Source organism: Lampetra fluviatilis, chromosome 16, assembly GCF_964198595.1.
Source record: "Lampetra fluviatilis chromosome 16, kcLamFluv1.1, whole genome shotgun sequence".
Lineage (NCBI taxonomy): Eukaryota > Metazoa > Chordata > Hyperoartia > Petromyzontiformes > Petromyzontidae > Lampetra > Lampetra fluviatilis.
Genome location: NC_136290.1, coordinates 9,497,551 through 9,517,877, shown reverse-complemented (window position 1 = coordinate 9,517,877; position 20,327 = coordinate 9,497,551). Strand labels below are relative to the sequence as shown.

Genomic DNA, 20,327 nt, shown 5'->3' with positions numbered 1-20,327 from the left:
AAACGTTTGTATTTATATGTGGAGACTTAGAAACGGAGTTTTTCTCATATTACGGCTGTTAAACGATAACCATTTTCAGAATTGATTACCAGTTTCGCAAGTCAGGAAACGTTAACTGTTTCCAGTCGAATGTGGAAAAACAAATGCATCCATTGGCACAGTGCGTGAATGTACTAAAAAGAAAACTACGTTTGAAAGTTGCGCTCCTTTCTCATTGAATAAGTTAAGATGCACACCTGCAATTGCGTGTTTGTTTATGCCACTGCTGGTGGAAGAGCCTACTAAAGAGAGCTCTGTATTTGGTCTACTCTTTCACGCTGACCAGATGCGTCGGGAAATGGAAGGGATACAGCAACCTCTGGATTGCAAGTACCACTCGTATCATACATTTTGTTTGCAAAGCCACACACTTCATATGTGCGGAAAACCAGCAACCGATTTTTTAATCTGATTACGGGCAATGTAATTAAAACACTTTCAATGACCTGATTACACGTAATACCTCACTACAACGTATACATGTGCGGCAATGAGTTTGTGGACCAGAGGTCATTTGAAGGTATGTCTGGGGTAGGTCTGTGACATACACTTCCGCGGGCCGAACTCAAACAACGTCAGCGGTCTGTGATGAGATCGGAATGACTCACGGTATAAACGCCGACCCCCCCCCCCAACAATCTGGATTAAAAAAATGTGTGGGGAGAATGACAACAACTTTAAAAGAGTTAGACCAGTAAACTACTGTAACTGCAAGCCAGGTATATATATAAAAATAAAACCAGGGCTGGCCAATCAACAACTGACCCTGGCCATGACAAGGCGAGAGAGAGGAGGACACGGTGGGGTGGGGTGGAGGATGTGGAGAGAGAAGGGGGGATGGGTGGGGTGGGTTTGGTTGGGTGGGTGAGTGAGTGGGGTGGGTGGGGTGGGGTGAGTGGGGTGGATGAGTGGGGTGGGTGGATGAGTGAGTGGGGTGAGTGGGGTGGGTGAGTGGGGTGGATGAGTGGGGTGGGGTGAGTGGGGTGGGTGAGTGGGGTGAGTGGGGGGGGGGGTGAGTGGGGTGAGTGGGGTGGGCGGGTGAGATGGGTGAGTGGGGTGGGTGGGTGAGTGGGGTGAGTGGGTGGGTGAGTGGGGTGAGTGGGGTGGGTGGGTGAGTGGGGTGAGTGGGGGGGGGTGAGTGGGGTGAGTGGGGGTGAGTGGGGGGGTGAGTGGGGTGAGTGGGGGGGGGGTGAGTGGGGTGGGTGAGTGGGGTGAGTGGGGGGGGTGAGTGGGGTGAGTGGGGGTGTGAGTGAGGGGGGGTGTGAGTGGGGTGGATGAGTGGGGTGAGTGGGGTGAGTGGGGGGGGTGAGTGGGGTGGGGGGTGAGTGGGATGGGTGGATGGGAGGGAGGGTGTTTCGCAGTCCGGGTCCCGCCTCTCGCCCCTCCTCTGTCTCCGCCCAGGGGCGCTCCGTCTCGCTCTCTCGCTGTCGCGGCGTTCATATCATTCCTTTTCTCATTCCTAGCATTCCTCGCGCCGCTCTATCATTTACAGCAAAAAAAAGAGAGAAAAAGAACCCCCTCGCCATAAAAAAACGATAAAAACAGAAAATTTAAAAGCGGAAGACAATAGCAGCAACCAAATTAACATTTTTTTTTTGCCCTTCCAAACAATTTTTTTTGTTTTAACTTACACATTTTTTACTCCGGTGTTTAAGTTCGGTGCCGGTGTTGTTAGTGGTGCTGGTGGTCGCTTGTTGGGGGGGGTTGTGTTTTTTTTAAATTTGACTTTGACTACACCAAATATTTTTTTTTGCTCAGTTCTTGGTGGCAAGAGAGAGAGAGAGAGCGAGAGAGATAAAAGAGTGTTGTTGGTGGTGGTGTTGGTGGTGGGGGGCACCCCCCCACGTGCAAGCCCCGTGGTTCCAGCGCATTGAAGAGCCAAAAGGTGAGTAAAGTGGAGCCCGTGAGTGGAGCCAAAGCCGCTCACGATGCGAGAGGCGGCGGCGGCGGTGTTGGAGGAGGGATGAGTGAGTGGCGTGGTGGTTGTTGTTGTGGCCTCGTGTTGTTACCGAATGATTCTCTTGCGAGAGTTGAGAAGACTGCTAGCTAGCGAGTGAGTGAGCGTGTGATGTGTGTGTGTGAGAAGAAGTGGAAGATGAAGAGAGATGATAGAGAGATGAGGCTTGTCGATGTGTTCTGGCTGCCGCTTCGCCGCTGCTCTCTCTCATAGAGAGAGAGGCGACATTTTTCGGATTTTTCCAAAGGCGAACTTCCGGATGGTTGTGGAGGGGGGAGAGAAAAAAACAGAGGAGAGAGAAGCGAGAGAAGAGAGAAAAAAGGGGGCACATGAACGATGGAGTTTGGCTCGAACGGCAGCAAAGAACGATTTTGATTAAAACTTCAATTTTTTTCTAAAAATAATAATTCCAGTTGCGCTTTGCTTCTTTGGCCCGATGTTTCTCTCTCGTCTCTGTGTGTCTGTGTGTGTCTCTGTGTGTGTCTCTGTGTCTGTGTGTCTCTGTGTGTATGTGTCTGTGTCTCTGTATGTGTCTGTGTGTGTGTGTCTCTGTGTGTGTGTCTCTGTGTGTGCCTGTCTGTGTGTGTGTCTCTGTGTCTCTGTGTGTGTCTCTGTGTCTCTGTGTGTATGTGTCTGTGTGTGTCTCTGTGTGTCTGTGTGTGTGTCTGTGTGTGTCTCTGTGTGTCTGTGTGTGTCTGTCTCTGTGTGTGTCTGTGTGTCTGTGTGTGTCTTGTGTGTGTCTCTGTGTGTCTTGTGTGTGTCTCTTGTGTGTGTCTGTGTGTGTGTCTCTGTGTCTCTCTGTGTCTGTGTGTCTCTGTGTGTCTGTGTGTGTCTCTGTGTGTCTCTCTGTGTCTGTCTGTGTGTGTGTCTCTCTGTGTGTGTCTATGTCTCTCTGTGTCTGTGTGTGTCTCTCTCTGTGTGTCTCTGTGTGTGTCATCTGTGTGTGTCTCTCGTGCTTAGCGGGAGTTGCCGTTGTGGGTTTCGCGCTGTTGTTGCGGGATGGATGTTCTTCTTTGTGGCTGTTCTTGATGTCGAGCATGTTGCTACTTTGTGTGAGTGTGTTGTGTGTGTGTATTACCTGCTGTTGTACTCCGGTACGAATGTGTTGTGGAGTAGTAAGTACTGTAGTTGGAGGCTCGCTAACAACAAAACTTCACCAGGAGGTGACGAAGCTTAGCTGGTAGAGATATCTCCTTTGTCTTTTCAACGCGCCTTAGTCTATTACGGTACAAGTACATGTGTGTGTGTGCGAACTATTACCGTCTTATTTGCTCAGTAGATACACCATTCGCATGGGTATGAGTTGCTTGTGTATATCATCTCGATACCAGTCCGCATCTACGTGAGCTTTGTGAGCTTTCCCCGTTGTTTAATCGGCTATGTCCGTCTAAAAAGTCGGAGGTGTGTGTGTGTGTTGTACGGTAACTCTCGCAAAGACGTATATGATTAAAATCACTCTAATGTCATTATTTATTATACGTAGCGGTGATCACCGCCCAAACGTGCCCGTTCGCAGGCCACGTGCGTTTGGAGTCACCCCGTGGGGGGCTCACACAGAGACAGCTGCCAATAGGGGTGCCCCCCTCGATGTGTGCGCAAAAGCTCCTGAACACCACCACCACGGGTGCATAAATAGAGCGGCTGTTATAACACAAACACAATCTTATGATTGTCCAACGTGAACCAAGATGTCAGTATATACAGTACTGTATTTACATATCAGTTTTCGTATTTTGTTGAGACTTTGGAAAGCCGGGAAAAATTGAGCGATAGTTTTGCCGGGTGAGCTTCGAGGTATGTAACTTATGCAGTTGTTGTGTGTGTATATGTGTGTGTATGTGTGTGCATGTTGTGTGTATAGAGAGTCGTGGTGGTGCCACGTGTTAAACTCGCTTAGCTTAGCAAGCAGAAGGGGGGTCACGCCTTCGCTGGACTGGGACTAAGGAGAAGGTTTTTTTTGGGGGGGGGGGGTTCTTTCTCTACTGCTAGATTATATCATTGTGCCCCCCCTTCTATTACTACTACTCCACGAGTGCTGGGGCATGGCAGAGCTGCACAACTTTACGCGAGAGCGGAGGGAGATGAGAAGGAGGAGAAGTATGTTGCGGGCCTTCTAGCAGCTTCAACAAAGAAAGGCAGGCGCTGGGCTTTGTGTGTTTGTGTGTGTGGTGTTTATGTTTTTATTGTTATTTGGTTAGTTTCTTAAGAACCTCTCTCTGTCTCTTTCTCTCCTATACCACCACCCCCACCCACCACTACCACCAAACCCCCCCACGTCTTCCCCAAGCCCCCTGGTCTTGTACGAATGCCACTTTGGTGACAATGTCGTGACCAGCAGTCGGAACTACGACGAGGTGTGTGTGTGTTGGTTTCATCGGGGAGTTTGCGCCCTGTGTTCCGATGTGATTGATGGTGAGTTGTTGTTGTTGTGATTGTACGTTTATGGACGGGGATTATTAGACTATTACTACGGCTTGTTAGTTCATTCAAAAGCTTCTTCTACAGCCCCACTTCTGGGCTGATGTGCAGCATCAAGCAGGGAAATCGAGTGTTGTTGTTCCAACTCGTACGGTGTCCGATGATGGTGATGATGGTGGCAAGTTGCGTGTAACGTGGCGTTTCGTTGATCTCTCACCGATTATAAGACGAACTCTGTGTGTTGTTGTTAAAGCAAAGAAGTTGCGAGCGCGTCTTACAATCCCACGTTCGTGTGTTTGTCTTCGTGGTTACAAGTTGGACACGTTTGGTTGGGTACGTCTTTCTTTTCGTCTTATAATCGTGGAGGGTTAGTTGGGGTATGATCATTTGGTTGTTGGTTTCTTTAAAGCCCTGTTCTGCCAGCTTCTCTCCATCTCTCTCCCATCACCAGCGTAGAAGCGGCTTGGTTAACAATGTGCAGCAGAACCCCGGAGATGTTTTTTGTTTCGTTTGTGTGTGGCGTCTTCACGAGTTGTTTGTGTGTGTTGTGTGACTTGTGTGCGAGCCGTATTATTCACAGTAATTCATATTCGGTCGTTAATTAAATCGTCATCAACATCGACTTTCTCGAAAGCGACTTTGGTTAACAAATTGCGCCTTGTGTCAGATGGGATGTGATGGTGGTGGTGGTGTTGACGAGTCGATACATGCAAGTGACAGATTTGGGATGTATCCGTTTTGATTTGAGCTATATGGATGGAATTTGTTATTTTTAGATATCTTTTTTAGTCGTGATAAATACGTTGTGTATTTATAACAACAAAAAATTTAACTGTATAAAGTAGCATTTATCGCAGCCGTAGGATTATATTACAGTAGTCGTATTACCAAGCTCCACGAAAGTGCAATTACACTATTATACAGTACAATCTAGTGGCTTACTATCATCTCCAGACTTTAAAGTCGTTTGTTTATTGGGTCGTGATTAATTACCTAATTTTGTTGACAATTACATTCACTCGTATTTGAAGATTTCGATGGACTTGATAGGTTGTAGCTACGATATTTCATAGTGTGATCAATGGTGATGTGAGTTGAGTGCTTGCAATGCTCGTCTGTGTCTTTGTCCACGTTACAATGATAGGCAGAGAGTCTTTCTATTACCGCCTTGAGTTGGACTTTTAAGGGGTGTTTTGCAATCTCTTTGAAGCCACATTTGCTATATTGCTTCCTTATAAAGTTGGTTAGACCGAGGATGTGGCTAAGCATGGGGAAGTAATCAATTCCCCAACATTTGATTCAAATCACTCGAGCATTACGTTTTCTCAAGTGTTCGGTGATCCGTTTACCGTCATTAATGGGAAAGTAACCTGCAGATGTACACATACATCAAGGGTGTGTGTACTGTGTATATATATGCATTTTAAGCATTTGTAGAAATAGGTCAATTGTGTGTGGTTTTTTTTATTTCTTAACAATATTTGGGCAATGGTGGGTGTCTGTGATTTAAATGAGAGAAAAACAATATGCAACAAGTCCTCTTGTGTATTTAAACATTGTAACAAAAAAACTTTCCGCTCGGAAATTTGACAATTTGTGTAAAAAAAAGGGGGTTGACATCGCCTTTGTTGCAAACCGACTTGATTTTCCTGAGTGTATCAATTTGCGTGTGGATTATAAGGTAAAAGTATACATTTGTTGACAATGAATTGCAACATTGTTGTTTGTGTAGTGTGATTGCATCCAAATGTGTGATCGTTTGTGGCACAGCAAGCATTGGTTTACAATCACCGGCAATTCAGTGTTTTCTTCTAAGCTAAACGCATACATTCTTGGGCCTCTTTGTTAAGTGGATTTCAATGTACACACGTGCTATTTTACGCGACAAACATATTCTCGGCAGTTGCCCGCTCGGATTTTTACAAGGTTTATTTTGTCGAAGCTAAACATGTCAGTATGTGCTGTCTTTTTTTTTAACACAGCATCTGTTTCCCTACGCACAATGGCCACCTGTTGCTGTTTACACTGTTGAGATTAATTTCTGTACAGCCAAGCCATTAACCGGGCCCTGTCTGGCTTTTATGGCTTTTGCCTCTGCGTGGTATATCAGTGGTGGACTTTGGGGGTAAAACGACTTGGTATAGGCATATTGCACATTAGAGGTAGTACGGCCAAATGTCTTTGTGATGGCATACACAACAAGTGGCAATTATGTTGGCAGGTCATTATGTCCAATAGGAAAGGGTTTGATATAAGGCTGCGTGGAATATTTCCTGGTAGTCCAAATTTGCCTTCGTATGGCATGGGCTTGCTGGAGATTTGTCATTGAAATTTTGCCCAAATCTACTGTACACAGTATATGTGGCTGTGTTTCTACATTTTACAGGTCAGAATAGGGCCCAAGGCTTTATTGGATGACAGTTCTTATCGTATTTTTTTACTCCTTTTAATGGACTGCAAGTGAAGCTGCATACTTTCATGGGCACTTTGTAAGTTTCATGCAACGTTATATCAAATGTCACTTGAGATAAGTGCAGCCTTATATGTGGGTCATTTTGTTTTAAGGTAGCTTAGCATATTCTATGAAACATTTCATTGGGGAACCAGCGCGTGTGTTGACATAATGGCGCAGAAATGTTAGGAAAAATGTATCGCGTAAAAATTAATGACCTTTGCAAGATTCAACAAAACGATGACAACATGACACTTTGACAGGCACAATTTCACGTTATGAAATGAACATAACATAACGCAGGGGACACTTGAATACATTTCGTCCGGTTTTTAACGTCTGTAGTGATGCTTTTCTCTCCTACCAAATTGATTTGTTTTGGCGTAGAGAATGATTATACACAGATTGTATCGTTACTGCTTCTTTCACTTCCCCGCTTTGGAAAGTCGAGCCAACTCATTGTCATGTTATCAGGAAAGGCAGGCAGTTTAGCCACCACCCTTATCCTTCCACCCTCTTGCCTTCTTCTCTTTGGAACAAGTTATTTATTTTCACCTCCCCCCCTCCCATTTCTGTGCTCCGAACCTCCTGTTGGCTCTTGTCAGCCGGGGGCTCCAGCTGCTCCCAATCTGAGCCGCCTGTGTACGAGACTTTTCCCTCCTAATCCGTTCAGAGAGCGGCTCGTTCCTCCCATTAGACAAACAGCTGCATAGGGCCAAACCAACGCTGCCTTTCACATAATGCTTTAAGCAAAAAAATGTTTTAAAGAAGAAATCAAGAACACACACACCAAACAGGGCTACAAACAAGTTTGGAAAAGGTTCGGTGTCTTTTTTAAATGGCAAAGTTTGTACGTGTATCTGAAACTCACCCACAATCACGTGTGCAGTCAATACATCTAGCTAATAAGTTGGTGTGCTCGGTTTGCAAAAGGCTCAGCAACGGCTCGATCAGTTTTGGCGACATTCCCAAACTACGGTGGATATTAATGACTAATTATGCCAAACTAATGTTTTAATCATTTATGATCTATCAACCTTTTTGGAAGAGAACCTCCCCAAGCCTTCGCCATCTCTCGCGATGCAGCAATCCATTTGGCTCCTACACACGAGTTGATTTCACCGCTCCATATTCACAGCGGACGTCCTCATATAAATTACGAAAAGGCTCTTTAAACACAAAAGCATCCCAGATGTGTCTTAAAGAGTTTTTTTCCCTTCCCTTCCCAAGTCACCTTGCTCTGAATGAAAGAAAATGAATGTGTGTTCCTATATCCCCCCCCCACCACCACCTTGTGCCGAAGTTTATATTATTCTCATACTGCAAGGAAGGGTGGACGTGACGTTAATGGATTTCGCTGTTGAATGGCTATACACACCACTCCAGCGTTGGCTTCTTCATGTGTTGTGTGAATAACGTTTCTGAATGACCCCGGAAGCCACGTGATAGGGTTATACCCCCCCCACACACACACCATGCCTTATCGCCATTGCGTCAAGTTCTGTAAAGCCTGTCATTTTCTCAAGGAGACACTGCATTTTTTCGTTATGGGTGATGAAAGTAAAAATTCAAGCCCGTCACGAATTTTTGTTGTTGCCGGTCACATTGCGGACAAATTAAACTTTGCTCTTTTTTTTTTTGGAAACAACTTTGCAAACTACTCTTCCCAATTTGGCCGGTTTGTATTTCATTTAAATTGTCGTTGTTGAGCAAGCAAAAGGGTAATTGTTTGCCGAGCACAGTTATACCAGAGCCAGTAATAATTTGGTTTGATAGCGCAAATTATTGTACGAATTATCCTGCAACTAACCTTGAATGTATGAAACTTGTTGCCATTAAAAGTGTATTAACAATTTAAACACAAAGATCACCATGTTCTTTCATATGTTTTAGCTGTTCCTTGATTAAAGATTAATACACTCACAATTAGTGTTTCATATGCTTCAACGCCCTGCTGCTTAGATTCCACGTGAAGTTGCGTTATTAATACCCCTTAGGCTTTTTCGTTGCATGCAGACTGCACGCTTTATTTTACGTCGGTACTAATATTAGACGTGCTTTAAATAAGCATTTCCCACCGCACTTGCTTTACTTTGTGTGTTGAATATGTGAAGAGGTATTGCACAAAGTGCACCTTTAAACATTAACTCACCTGCTTTTTTTAAATGGGTACAGTGTGCCCTATGCAGCTCATGGACATGGTGGACAGCATTTCCCTTGGCCATGTAACAAACAATTCACCCACTTCCCTCGTCATTTGAGAATGGTCACAATTATTGGTCTCAATTCTGTTTGAAACAATTACAACATTTTCAACATTGTCAACTTACCTATTATCATTTTGGTTTTCATATCTCTTTGTTTGCATTGCTCCGTTAGCCTAAAATGTAACATATATTTGGGTGTGGAATTTAAATATATCCTAACATTGATTTGGACGCATATTTTTATTTGGTACATATATTGAGGGAAGTGAAAGCCAAATGTTACTGATGAATCTCATGGATGCTCACCAGTAGGCCAGTTTGCAAGAAGTTGATTCTTCGAGTACAGCACCTATCAGGTAACAATGCAGGTAATCATCACAGTGTTGCAGTGTGCTGTAGATAGTGGGATTTAAAGATAGCCGTGCCGTTATCAAGAGCCAAGCTATTGTGTGCAGGTGCCATTAGCCAAAAAGCTAAATTGTAAATTATCTCAACTGGTATCAGAATAATACCACTTGCATTTCGCCATGTCCTCTTAACAAGATACATTATGCCTAAATGGGATCTCAACTTGGTTCTAAATAAAAGTTGAATGTGTGACATGGTGTTTATTTGCAAGGACTATTATTTTCTGTGGGCTTTTTTGTCTCTTGAACATGATGAGGTGTGGTAAGGCACATGCAGGACTTGTATAAATTTTTTTTACAAGGCCGAAAGTCTGCTAAAAAAAAATCTGTGCAGCCAATGGTAATGCAGAAAGAAAGGTCTTCTCTCCGGCCTGACCATATTTGGCCAAAAGTGTGTGGGGTTGTATTACCCGGCCTTCTTGCTGTTGGGGTTATTTCCACTGGCTGAGCCTCGGGGGCCCCACGAAGTTGTCTGACGGGCTTTTCTCGTTTCCGTGATGAATCGTTTTTGAAACAACATGGCCAATGCACAGATTTTGTTTCTGTGGGGTGGGGAAGGGGGGGTCAGTTTTTAGACAGTCGCATGGACAGCCTTCGCTGGTGAAAAATGCACAATCGTCACCTGCTATAGTTAGTTGCACATGACCTTTTTTTTCCATGGCATTGCACCAACTTGTTAGGGTGCCTTCTTCCCCCCACCCTTACCAAGGATACAGTGCTGTCGTTTTCTTTGTAGAGCAATCTAAGAGTTGATGTTAGGAAGAAGGCCTGCTTTGCAAATTTCCTGTTTTCTTACCATTGTTCATTTCGCTTACAGTATGGCTTTGAAGTGTGGGTTTTTTCTCTCTTAAAGGTAAAGCTATTTTGCCTGTGTTTTCACGGTTGTGGCTGTGTGTATAGCTGTCTCCCAAGTGTTCTCGGGATGGTAAATCTCGTGGCTGTACAGGATTCTGTCTGACGGTTTCATTTCGCTTACTGAGAGCTTCTTCAGGAACTGAAACTAAACGCAATGTCACCTGAAAAAAACACATCGGAGAGCCATAAAGCTATTGGCCATGGTATTGGCCTCGATTTTGCGGCAAGCTTTAACGTTGTCCAATGATTCACCGGCCGCTATTAATAAACGAACCCCTTTTTTTGCTCGTGTGTCCATTCTTCACCGCTCCTGCCCTCGTTGCAAGCGAGAATCTCATTCCAAAACAATGTTTCATTTATCTTCTTGGTTCTTTCGGTAAAGTTCAGACGCTGTCGCCTCGACAGACCTGGTTTTCACCTGATGACGGTTACTTGCGTTGTGGCCGAAACGTCGTGAGAATAATTTTATTATGTTTTATTTTTATTCTTTTATTACTTCCCTTCTACGTGACTTTACCGAAAGAACCAAGAAGATGAATCCCTGCAGTCACGAAAGCTTTAAATCGAAAAAATGTTTAATTTGTTTCGAAATTTGTCAAAATTCCCGCAAACCCCCCCCCCCCCCCATTTACGAACGAACGGCGGCGTGAACGAAGTCACACTTGCACAATTCTCAACTTGAAATGTGGGTGTTGTGATCATCAAGCGGGGTGGCGGGGGGGTGCTAAGGGGAGGGGGGGCAAAGTTATCCGGTTACTACCGCCAACCTCCATCCCCTCCCCTTCCTTGCCCTGCAAAAAAAAAGTCTTTTGTCAGAAATATAAAAAAACTCCCGGCTCGCGCAGCAGAGCGAGCAGCTGTTTCCCCCCCCCTCGTGCCGCGCTCGCTCGCAGTCAATAGCCCATTGTGTGTGTGGGTCGCGCGTAGACAGAACGAACACGCAGTCACTGCACGTGGAGACCCCCCCCCCACCTTTTACTCCCCCCCCCCTTCTTTTACTCCCCCCCCCCCCTTTTTACTCCCCCCCCCCCCTTATTTTACTCCCCCCCCCCTTCTTTTACTTCCCCCCCTTTTACTCCCCCCCTTTTACTCCCCCCCCCCTTTTTTACTCCCCCCCCCCCCCCACTTCTTTTACTCCCCCCCATTTTTTTACTCCCCCCCCCCCACTTCTTTTACTCCCCCCCCTTTTTTTACTCCCCCCCCCCCTTTACTCCCCCCCCTTCTTTTACTCCCCCCCTTTACTCCCCCCCCTTCTTTTACTCCCCCCCCCCTTTAACTCTCCCCCCCCCCCTTTTACTCCCCCCCCCTTTTACTCCCCCCCCCTTTTTTTACTCCCCTCCCCCTTTTTTACTCCCCCCCCCTATTACTCCCCCCCTTCTTTTACACCCCTTTTTACTCCCCCCCCCCTTATTTTACTCCCCCCCCCCTTCTTTTACTCCCCCCCCCCTTTTACTCCCCCCCCCTTTTTTTACTCCCCTCCCCCTTTTTTACTCCCCCCCCCTATTACTCCCCCCCTTCTTTTACACCCCTTTTTACTCCCCCCCCCCTTATTTTACTCCCCCCCCCCTTCTTTTACTCCCCCCCCCCCTTTTACTCTCCCTTTATTTTACCCCACCCCCTTCTTTTACCCCCATTTTACCCCCCCCTCCTTCTTCAGCTGTGTGTGTGTGTGCCCTCAATGTGCGAGTCCGTGTACAGTACTGGATTTCCTCGGCGCAGTTTATAACTCTGGAGATTAACCCACGGGGATAATAAATTCTGACTCAGTTTGAAATCCTAAAATGGGTGCAATTTTAGTTTAGGAGTGGGGGTGGAGGCGTAGGAAGGGGGGTATTCCCCCCCCTACCCCCCCATATGTAGCTCTATATTTGTTGGCTATAGAGCCCTGTTAACGTAATTAACTTGTGATAAATTGGCCTTGTGGAAGGAGCAAGTGCTTTGCAGTGAGCGCCGTAATAAATATTGATGTTGCTTGTTTAATAATTGTTCTTTATAGAGTTAAGTATACATCGGAGACCACTGGTTGATTATAAACATAAACTAATTGTCTCTTTACCGGGTGGCAACTTTTAGGCAGGGCAGCAGTTGAACTCGCATGTGACATGAAGGTAGAAAGTTAAAAACCAGATTTTAAGGTCAGAAAATATCGTGAGAAATGTAGTTTTGTTATTTTTTAAAAATAATATTAACAATACATAATTTAGAAGCTTTTATCATAATTAGTTTTTATATGTTTTCTCCGTTCCTTAGCATATATTTAATCCAGTGTACACCAGTATTATTTTAAAAGTGCCTTATTCTGAAGTATTTCACAGTTTATTAAAATGCTGTATATGTTAAGCTTCGGATTAATGCGTCTTAACCGAGCAAAACAATGTTTTATTGTTAACGAAAAATATTGAATTTTACGAGTTTTTTTAATATTTGATTTTAGTTAATATTCCATCAATACGTGAGTTCGACAATTCGTTATAATTATCCACAGTACTGCTTGTCCTAATGCACACACAACCTATATCTTACAATATATTGAAATGGGTCGCATTCACAAGTCTGATTCGTGTTGCCGGCACTTTACAACAAATGTGTGTACACACAGCATCGTATTTTAAAGGAATAGCAAAACGTGTGCATGCTGCATCTGGTGTGTGATGCCGGATATATTTTTTTAAAGGTTAAACATCCACACGGACATTTAGCACACTCCTGAAGATTATTCAAGTCAAATTGCCTAACAGCCCTAATAAAACTACACGCTACTTGTGTGGTGCTTTCTGTAGTGAAATTGAACGGTGAAATGGCTTTCCAATTATGAATGTAAAATAATGATAAGAATTGCATTTTCCGTGCCTGAGTTGATGAGCAAATTGATGTGAGAAAATATGGGACAGACTTTGGTTAGTTTCTGTGTCGGCATGGGTGGGGGTCCATACAAAGTATATTTAACAATAGGAATCAATTGTTCAACAAGTTGATTTATTCCAACACCATCTGGAATAGATTTCACACAAACGCTCATGTTTAGACCAATAGGCCTTGCTCACGTCTTGCCGTGAGCCAGATTGTTGACTTACTAATGGGCTCCTAATAAGAGTTCATCATTGATGATGAAGGGCTTTTGACCTTGGCATGTCTTTTCCGATGTGAGTGCGTGTGGTCGTAAATCGTATACGCATTTTTTTTGTTATTTAATAGCAACTATCATCATTGAACGAGCTAAAAAAAATGGCATTATTTTCAGGGTAGGTATTTTTCAAAAAATGTTTATATCTATATGTATATGTATGTATATAATGTGGGGAGCACATTGTATACGTTAGCGCGCTGCGCTACGAACCCGGCGGCCAGAGTTCGATTCCCGCTCACGGCCTAAATTAGTGACGATTATTTAAATCGGTCCTGGGCCCTCCCCTAGGTCGACTCGGCCTCAAATGAGTACCTGCTGCGATGTGAAATCATCACCACTGGGGAGACAAAGGAGGCCGAGCATGGTGCTAGCCACTCACCCCCTCGTGTGCCAGGCTGGCATTCATAGGTACTCGGGTAGCAGCACTTGCTCCTACTGTCTGTTGAAGCTATACGGGGGAATTTTGTCTTTGTATATAATGTGTACACACGCGCACGGAGTTGAACACGGCACAAACCCAAGCCCCCCCACTTTCACGAGAACCCACACCCCATCACAGGGCCCCTCTCAAGCCATGGGACCTTGTGCCCTACAACTGGTGACCTGTGACCTGACTGGTTGCCACGTGACCAGCAAGCCACGATTGTCTCATGTTCATGTCACTTTATCGCCTTCCCTGCCGCACATGCTCGCATAAACAGCACTCGCATGCCTTGCATGTCACTGCACGTTACTGTATTGACCAGAGCTCGCCACTGCCATCTAGATATCGAGTGTTCAGTAAATATGGTACAGTGCAAGCAGCAGTTTGGCCGATATTAAACTTGGAATTTTCACTGTAAGCATGCTTGAACTCTCCGTTAAGTAAATAATTATCTTGAGTCCGTACCAATTCGCCATTCACCACCCCGCACCCCAGTGACTCGTGTATTTCCACCGTTCAAGATCACTATTTGACTCGAGAACTACATGTTTTAAATGTTGCGAACTTAGCGCCTTCCAGTGGCTGCAGCGGTGGCATGAGGCCGTCACATGCGATAGGTGTGAATTTAAAATCGATTATGGCTCACGCGCCAATGTTCAACTTCTTTCGCACCGTACTTAGCCACCCATGCTAATCGGAGGTGCGGGACACCGCTGCTCACTGGGCCAGGCGCGGTGTTGGAAAATTATCTGTTTCTATATCAGTGGTTCTTAACCTTTACTGCAGCTTTGCACCCATTTGGTTCTCAATGTATTTTTTTATAATGTTAATGAATACAAATGTTTGAAACTTGGTTTGGCGCTTTCGTGACTGCAGGAATTACTCTTTGGTTCTTTCGGTAAAGTCACGTACAAAGAGAAAATAACAAGTTAAATAATAGCATACGACGTTTCGATTGCAACACAAGCAATCATCAGGTACAAATGAAAGAGAAAACAAAACCTAGTAAACTTAGAAATATAATGTAATACAACACAGATAGTCGGCTATCATAACAGTCAACACCCTACCTGGTTGATTACGTTCTTCCAAGATTGCTAAATTTAAGAGAGAGATTAAACACAGAACAGGAGACACATAGACAGACACGTAAGCAGAGAGAGATAACACAGAGACACACAATGATTTACCTTCTAAAAAAATCTGGCATATTTTGCACCCCCAGAAAGGGCATCTTGCACCCCCAGGGGGGGTGTGTGCACCCCAGGTTAAGAACCACTGTTCTATATGAATTTTTTTTAGAAGTATTTGTTGATTTTCGCATTCTGCTGAACGTAACAGAGTCAAAATAGGTGGTTTGCTTACTTTTTCGGATTGTCCTTGAGAGTCTGGGTTTTAAGAAGCGGTGCGCCCTGAACAAAGGATATAATTTTATGTGCTTAAAAACATAATAGTCTAATTGTTTCATGGATGTTCTCCACATCCTGTGTTCATGTTGCGTTGCATGTAAGCAAATGTGCACTTAGGATATCAACTGGAAATCTCACTTGGCCACATGTTTGCTTCTCACGTATTTCCGTAGTTCCCCCTCTTTATCTTTGGGGGTGGTGGGTGGGGTGGTTGGTGAACCTTGCTTGCTGTGAAATCATCGTCCAGAGCCGAATGTTGAAGAGTGCAAGTCTGTCCGTTACAATGAAGAGTGTCGGTGCAACTGCCACACAGTGACAAACATTACTCTGCCACGAGCGTTGTAATGGAATACTACTGCGTCAGGTTTTTTTTGCGGTTTGTGCTCGACAGCTCTTTCTCCCCATGTGTTTTCGGGTTGGACCCCGATGTATTGTTCGGCACGATGTCCGATGTTTCACTCGACGTGCCGGAAGCTTCTTCTGGAACTGAATACACAGTATTGAGTTCCTGAAGGACATGGTGATGTCAGAAACCATGCTGAAGAACACACAGGTACATCCTGAAAACACATCGGATAGTTGTAATGGATTGTTCAGATGTTTCTCTTGTGAGCACATTAACAGCCTGAGCCACTGGACACACTCCACCTTTCAGGAGGAAGAATTACAATAGGGAACAGCGGTGTGGTCAGGAACGATGGAGTAGGCATGTGAAGTTACTTATAACAAGGGGTGTAATGATAATCCCCTCCTTCGCGATGGAATGAAATGTCAGAAGTCCTGGATTTTTCTGTTTGCGCATAGTCACTTTAAGATGTTTTCTTGTTCATGTTTTTGTTTGTTGCAGTTGCACCCCATTCAAGAGCCGAATGGCTCACAGGGCTATACCAAATACATGAAACTGAAAACTGAAAAAGTCAGGATCGTGTCTCAAGATTTGATTCTTATTTTGAGCATTGTGATTGTGGTGACTCGTAGTCGGTGTAGGGGTCACATCGTGAACCTATTACATGCAACATATACAACATATACAAATGTAAAGGAAAAACACTGACAATTACACAATTCAAGCCATTGTTCTGAGCATAAGGATGCATGTTAATAAATGCATTCACACCGATCACCAGCTGGTTTCAGGAACTTGAACAAACACATCCCTAACTCCACAACTCCTCCATCCGACCAGTTGAAGGGCACAGTTGCTGGCAGCACGGCATCCGTGATCTGTTAATTAGATCCGAAACGCGACGAGGAGGTGGGGAAGTGGGCGCCTTTTTAGCAACTCGTGTGTGGATGTCGTGGGGGGCCCAGCCCTTTCCTTGTTTGTTGTGATAGTTGTCCAGTACAGCGAGGAGAGAACAATGGCCAATTTATTTCCAGCGGAAATGAAACACAAAAAAAAGCTTTTTGGCCGCCGAAATGGTATGACGTCGCCTTTGCGCGGCGAGACGTTGCTCCCGTTCTCACACTGCGCCGGCTTTGGCGTGCCGCTGCGCAGGCTGCCAGGTGATCGGGCCGCGCAGGTGTCGCCGGCGCTGCCAGCATGTCGGACTCGGTGGACAAGCCGATGGATAACGACGCCGAGGGGGTGTGGAGCCCCGACATCGAGCAGAGCTTCCAGGAGGCACTGGCCATCTACCCTCCCTGCGGACGACGGAAAATCATCCTGTCCGACGAGGGCAAGATGTATGGTGAGTGCCGAGCTGCGCGCGCACGCGCTACCGCTTTTCAGGTGCCTTGCCAAGAGTTAGCAGGGGACGGGGGAGGGGGGTGTGGGACGGACACTGGATCCCGGTGTCAACGGTGGGCACGCTCGACTTGCAATCCAGAGGTCCGCCGGTTGAGTTTGGCGCGGCAGTTGTGAAAAAGTGAAATCCTCTTGTCTCTGTCCACCCACAGTTACAGAGTAACCGAGTGTTCCAAAGTTCGTCGATTGGCAGGTCGCGTGCGGTAGGGTGCAGTGTGGGTACTCTGACCTCTCCTGAAAGGTCTGGCTAGTGTGGGAAAGTTTGCCCCCATGATATATCCTCCTTGGGGGCTCTGGAGAGCTCTCTTCTGGCGAGGCTCTTCCGTCGGCAGTTGAGCAAGCAATTGTAGGGCTGCGCCTTTAACTTTTTGCCAAGACTAGGCCAGAGCTGGAAGCAATCTTGCTCAGAAAGCTCTTGGCGATGTGAAATTTTCGGGTAACAGCACCAAAATGGCGCCTTCTGGGATAGCATTTGCTGCTCTATCAAGGCCGTTGATATAAAGGTCAAGTCGAGAGTACTTGTTTTCTGTTCAATGGGAGTGAGCTGTATTGCCATGTCGATTCCAAAAAATTGCGTGCAGGTTTAAAACAAACTACGCTTGCACAGATATATTCTGCATAATCTATGTACACACACTTAGAAACGGAGCCGTATGAAAAGGGACATTTTCGATAGACGTCCAGTAGTTTTGCTTTTACATTTGCTCTTGGTTGGCAATTTCAAGCTTTGTGTGGGTAGATACTCTACCGATAGCAGAATGCGTCATAAGCATTTTAATACATCATTACATCGTGTTTTATGTACGGCGTATATTAAAACACCTATACTTTCTAGGCCAGATTAATAATTTGACAGTTTGATGATAGGTATTGCTTTGCTGCTCATAACGAATATGACATTTTCACCATGACACACGCTTGCCATTTATGTTCTGATGTTGAAGATGATATATGTAGCCCATTGTTAATCCACCGCTGGATTAAAGCCTCCCCGACGCTGTGTAGGTCATGGCGACCTGAGTTTGATTCCTGGCCAGGGACTTTCAGCAGCCCCATGCCATGTCCGTCATTGGAGGGAGTGGTATGGGGGGCAGTGGAAGGGGGGGTTTGACCATACTTAACCACCCTGGTCAGTTCGAATTGGTATAGGATGCCCCAGGACGATTTTAGATATCAATTTGGCACTGATATTAGCCGTTGCTTGGAATAACATCGTCAGGTTCATTGCGCAGGGCACTACCCACTGTTCTGTCCCCCCCGCCATCCCCTCCGTTCCCCCCTATCTCGTGTCTCTTGTCATAAACGCAATTGATGTTTGTAATATGTGTAGGCATTGCGGACATTTGTATGTTTTTTACTGTGTGGCAGATTTCGGTCCACAGGAATCCATCTCAGCCGAGTTAGGGTCATCTAGTTCCAGCAAAGCATGCGGGAGATGACAGACTGATAATTTAGTGAGTGCAGGTGATTTTTTTTCAGATCTGCCAATGACACCACTACACAATGCCCCCCCCCTCACTCTTGTGAACTGTGCTTTTGGATCTTTTATTTTCTTACAAAACACAAATTGGTATGTGGAACATTAATCGGCGCTCTCTCCGCGGCACATATTATCACGGCGCAAGGCTTTATTTATAGCCAAAAAATAACCTTGGAAATGGGTCAATGGGCTGACCGCCATGCCAACTGTATTAGTCTGGTGACATCGCTGGTTATGTGCACACGCATTAAGAAGACCTTTGTGTTTGTGTGTGTGTTATATATAGATGAGTGTTGCCTTTACAGGTTTCCACCACTTCTTAAGTGAGGGTCCAGTCAAAGTGCCCACACGTGGCTTTGCATTTAAACGGACGTGTCTGCACGCTTAATTTACGTGTATGTGTTCAGTTTGACATGCCCTCCCCCTCTTTATCACATGGAAGTCATGCAGGTTTCAATGAGAGAACTAGCCCATAGTTGTGGTGTGTAGGTGTAAATCACTCGTGGCTTAATCTAGTTGATACTTCCAAAATGTATTATTAATGAGCAGCTAAAAGTGTTTTTTAAATATTCCCTATTCAACGACTGATTACAAACATATCCCATTATTTTATGATTAGTACTGCACGCACGATGATCAAAGTTATTGAATATTCCGCGTATTATGGGCTCTGTTAGATTCATGCTATGCTCGGGTAATGTGAAGTGCCGTTATGCACGTGGGCTCACAAAAGCAACGGGGGTTTTAATGCAATACTTTCAGAGCATTACGATGTATTGAACAGTCAGGTGCTTTAATTGATTTGCACATACATGTCGACCCTTAACATCAAACACGACTGCAGCTTGGCGTCGCTTTAGATCAAATTAATAATCTGTAATGTGCCACGTGATTTCATTTCCAGCCCTGCAAATATTCAGAAATGTTCATGTGTTGGTATAATGCATGTTCTAGTATTATTGTGTTTGTGTATATTTGCACGTGTGAGTTAGTCGGTAGTGATTGTGCGCATGCACTACAGTATGTGATATGCAAAGAGTTGATGTCCTACACAGCCATCACCATGCTAGCTTTGTAGAGACCCGAGTTAATTTGCAATTAATGCATAGCCATGATTCTTCTGGGTTGATTTGGCCTGAAAGAAATAATACCCGTACACGTTACGAGCGATGTTGTGCGGAGTATATAACAATTAGTACACTGGACTTCATGGGTCGCTGGTTAAATCCATAAGGTCGCTGGTTAAATTCAATGTCCTACTGCAGCAGTTGAAACAATGGTGTACATTTAATTAAATACCCTTCTCCACCTATGGCCTAAACTAACTAAACTAAACTTTTCATTTCACCAGGTAAGGCCCACTCAGCCATAGATCTCTCTTTCAGAAGCGACCTTTGTCACAAATGATAGCTGAACAAAGTTGGCTTATGTGGAAATTTATAGCAGCCAAATCCTGAAAACCCATGTTTCTAAATGTGGAGGGAAAAATCAGAGAACCCAGAGAAAAATCCACGCGAGCACGGGGAGAACATTCAAACTCCAAATAATACAAGCGTCAGGGTTGGGATCGTAAACCCATGATCTCCTCCATACCAGGCGAGGTAGTTAACATCTCGCCACCGCAGCACCTTATAAATGGGTTCACCAGATCTTCTTGGTTCTTTCGGTAAAGTCACGTAGAAGGGAAATAATAAAACAGTCAGTCTATTGGCATGTTTAAGATCTTTGGCCGTTGTGAGAAGATTAGGCTAAAATACCCTCAAGAAGGGCATCCTAGAGCTGTCTAGTGCAGACCCTTTGGCCAG

The 20,327-nt window shown here is 45.0% G+C and overlaps 1 protein-coding gene across 11 annotated transcripts in view; it reads left to right on the top strand.

Annotated features, from left to right (window-relative positions):
* Nucleotides 1–1,476: 1,476 nt before the first annotated feature.
* The window catches only part of LOC144936512 (transcriptional enhancer factor TEF-1-like), an 82,528-nt gene continuing 63,677 nt past the window's right edge, over nt 1,477–20,327 (top strand). For 4 of the 11 annotated variants that reach the window (XM_078863650.1, XM_078863648.1, XM_078863651.1 and 1 more), the window contains exons 1-2: nt 1,478–1,924; nt 16,794–16,986. In XM_078863650.1, coding sequence (XP_078719776.1) covers nt 16,839–16,986 — 148 coding nt within the window. In that variant the 5' untranslated portion in view covers nt 1,478–1,924; nt 16,794–16,838. Of the gene's footprint in view, nt 1,925–1,963; nt 2,007–3,888; nt 4,132–4,262; nt 4,409–13,784; nt 13,871–16,793; nt 16,987–20,327 lie in introns of those variants that run through there. The other 7 variants (XM_078863647.1, XM_078863640.1, XM_078863643.1 and 4 more) reach the window with 6 other exon arrangements.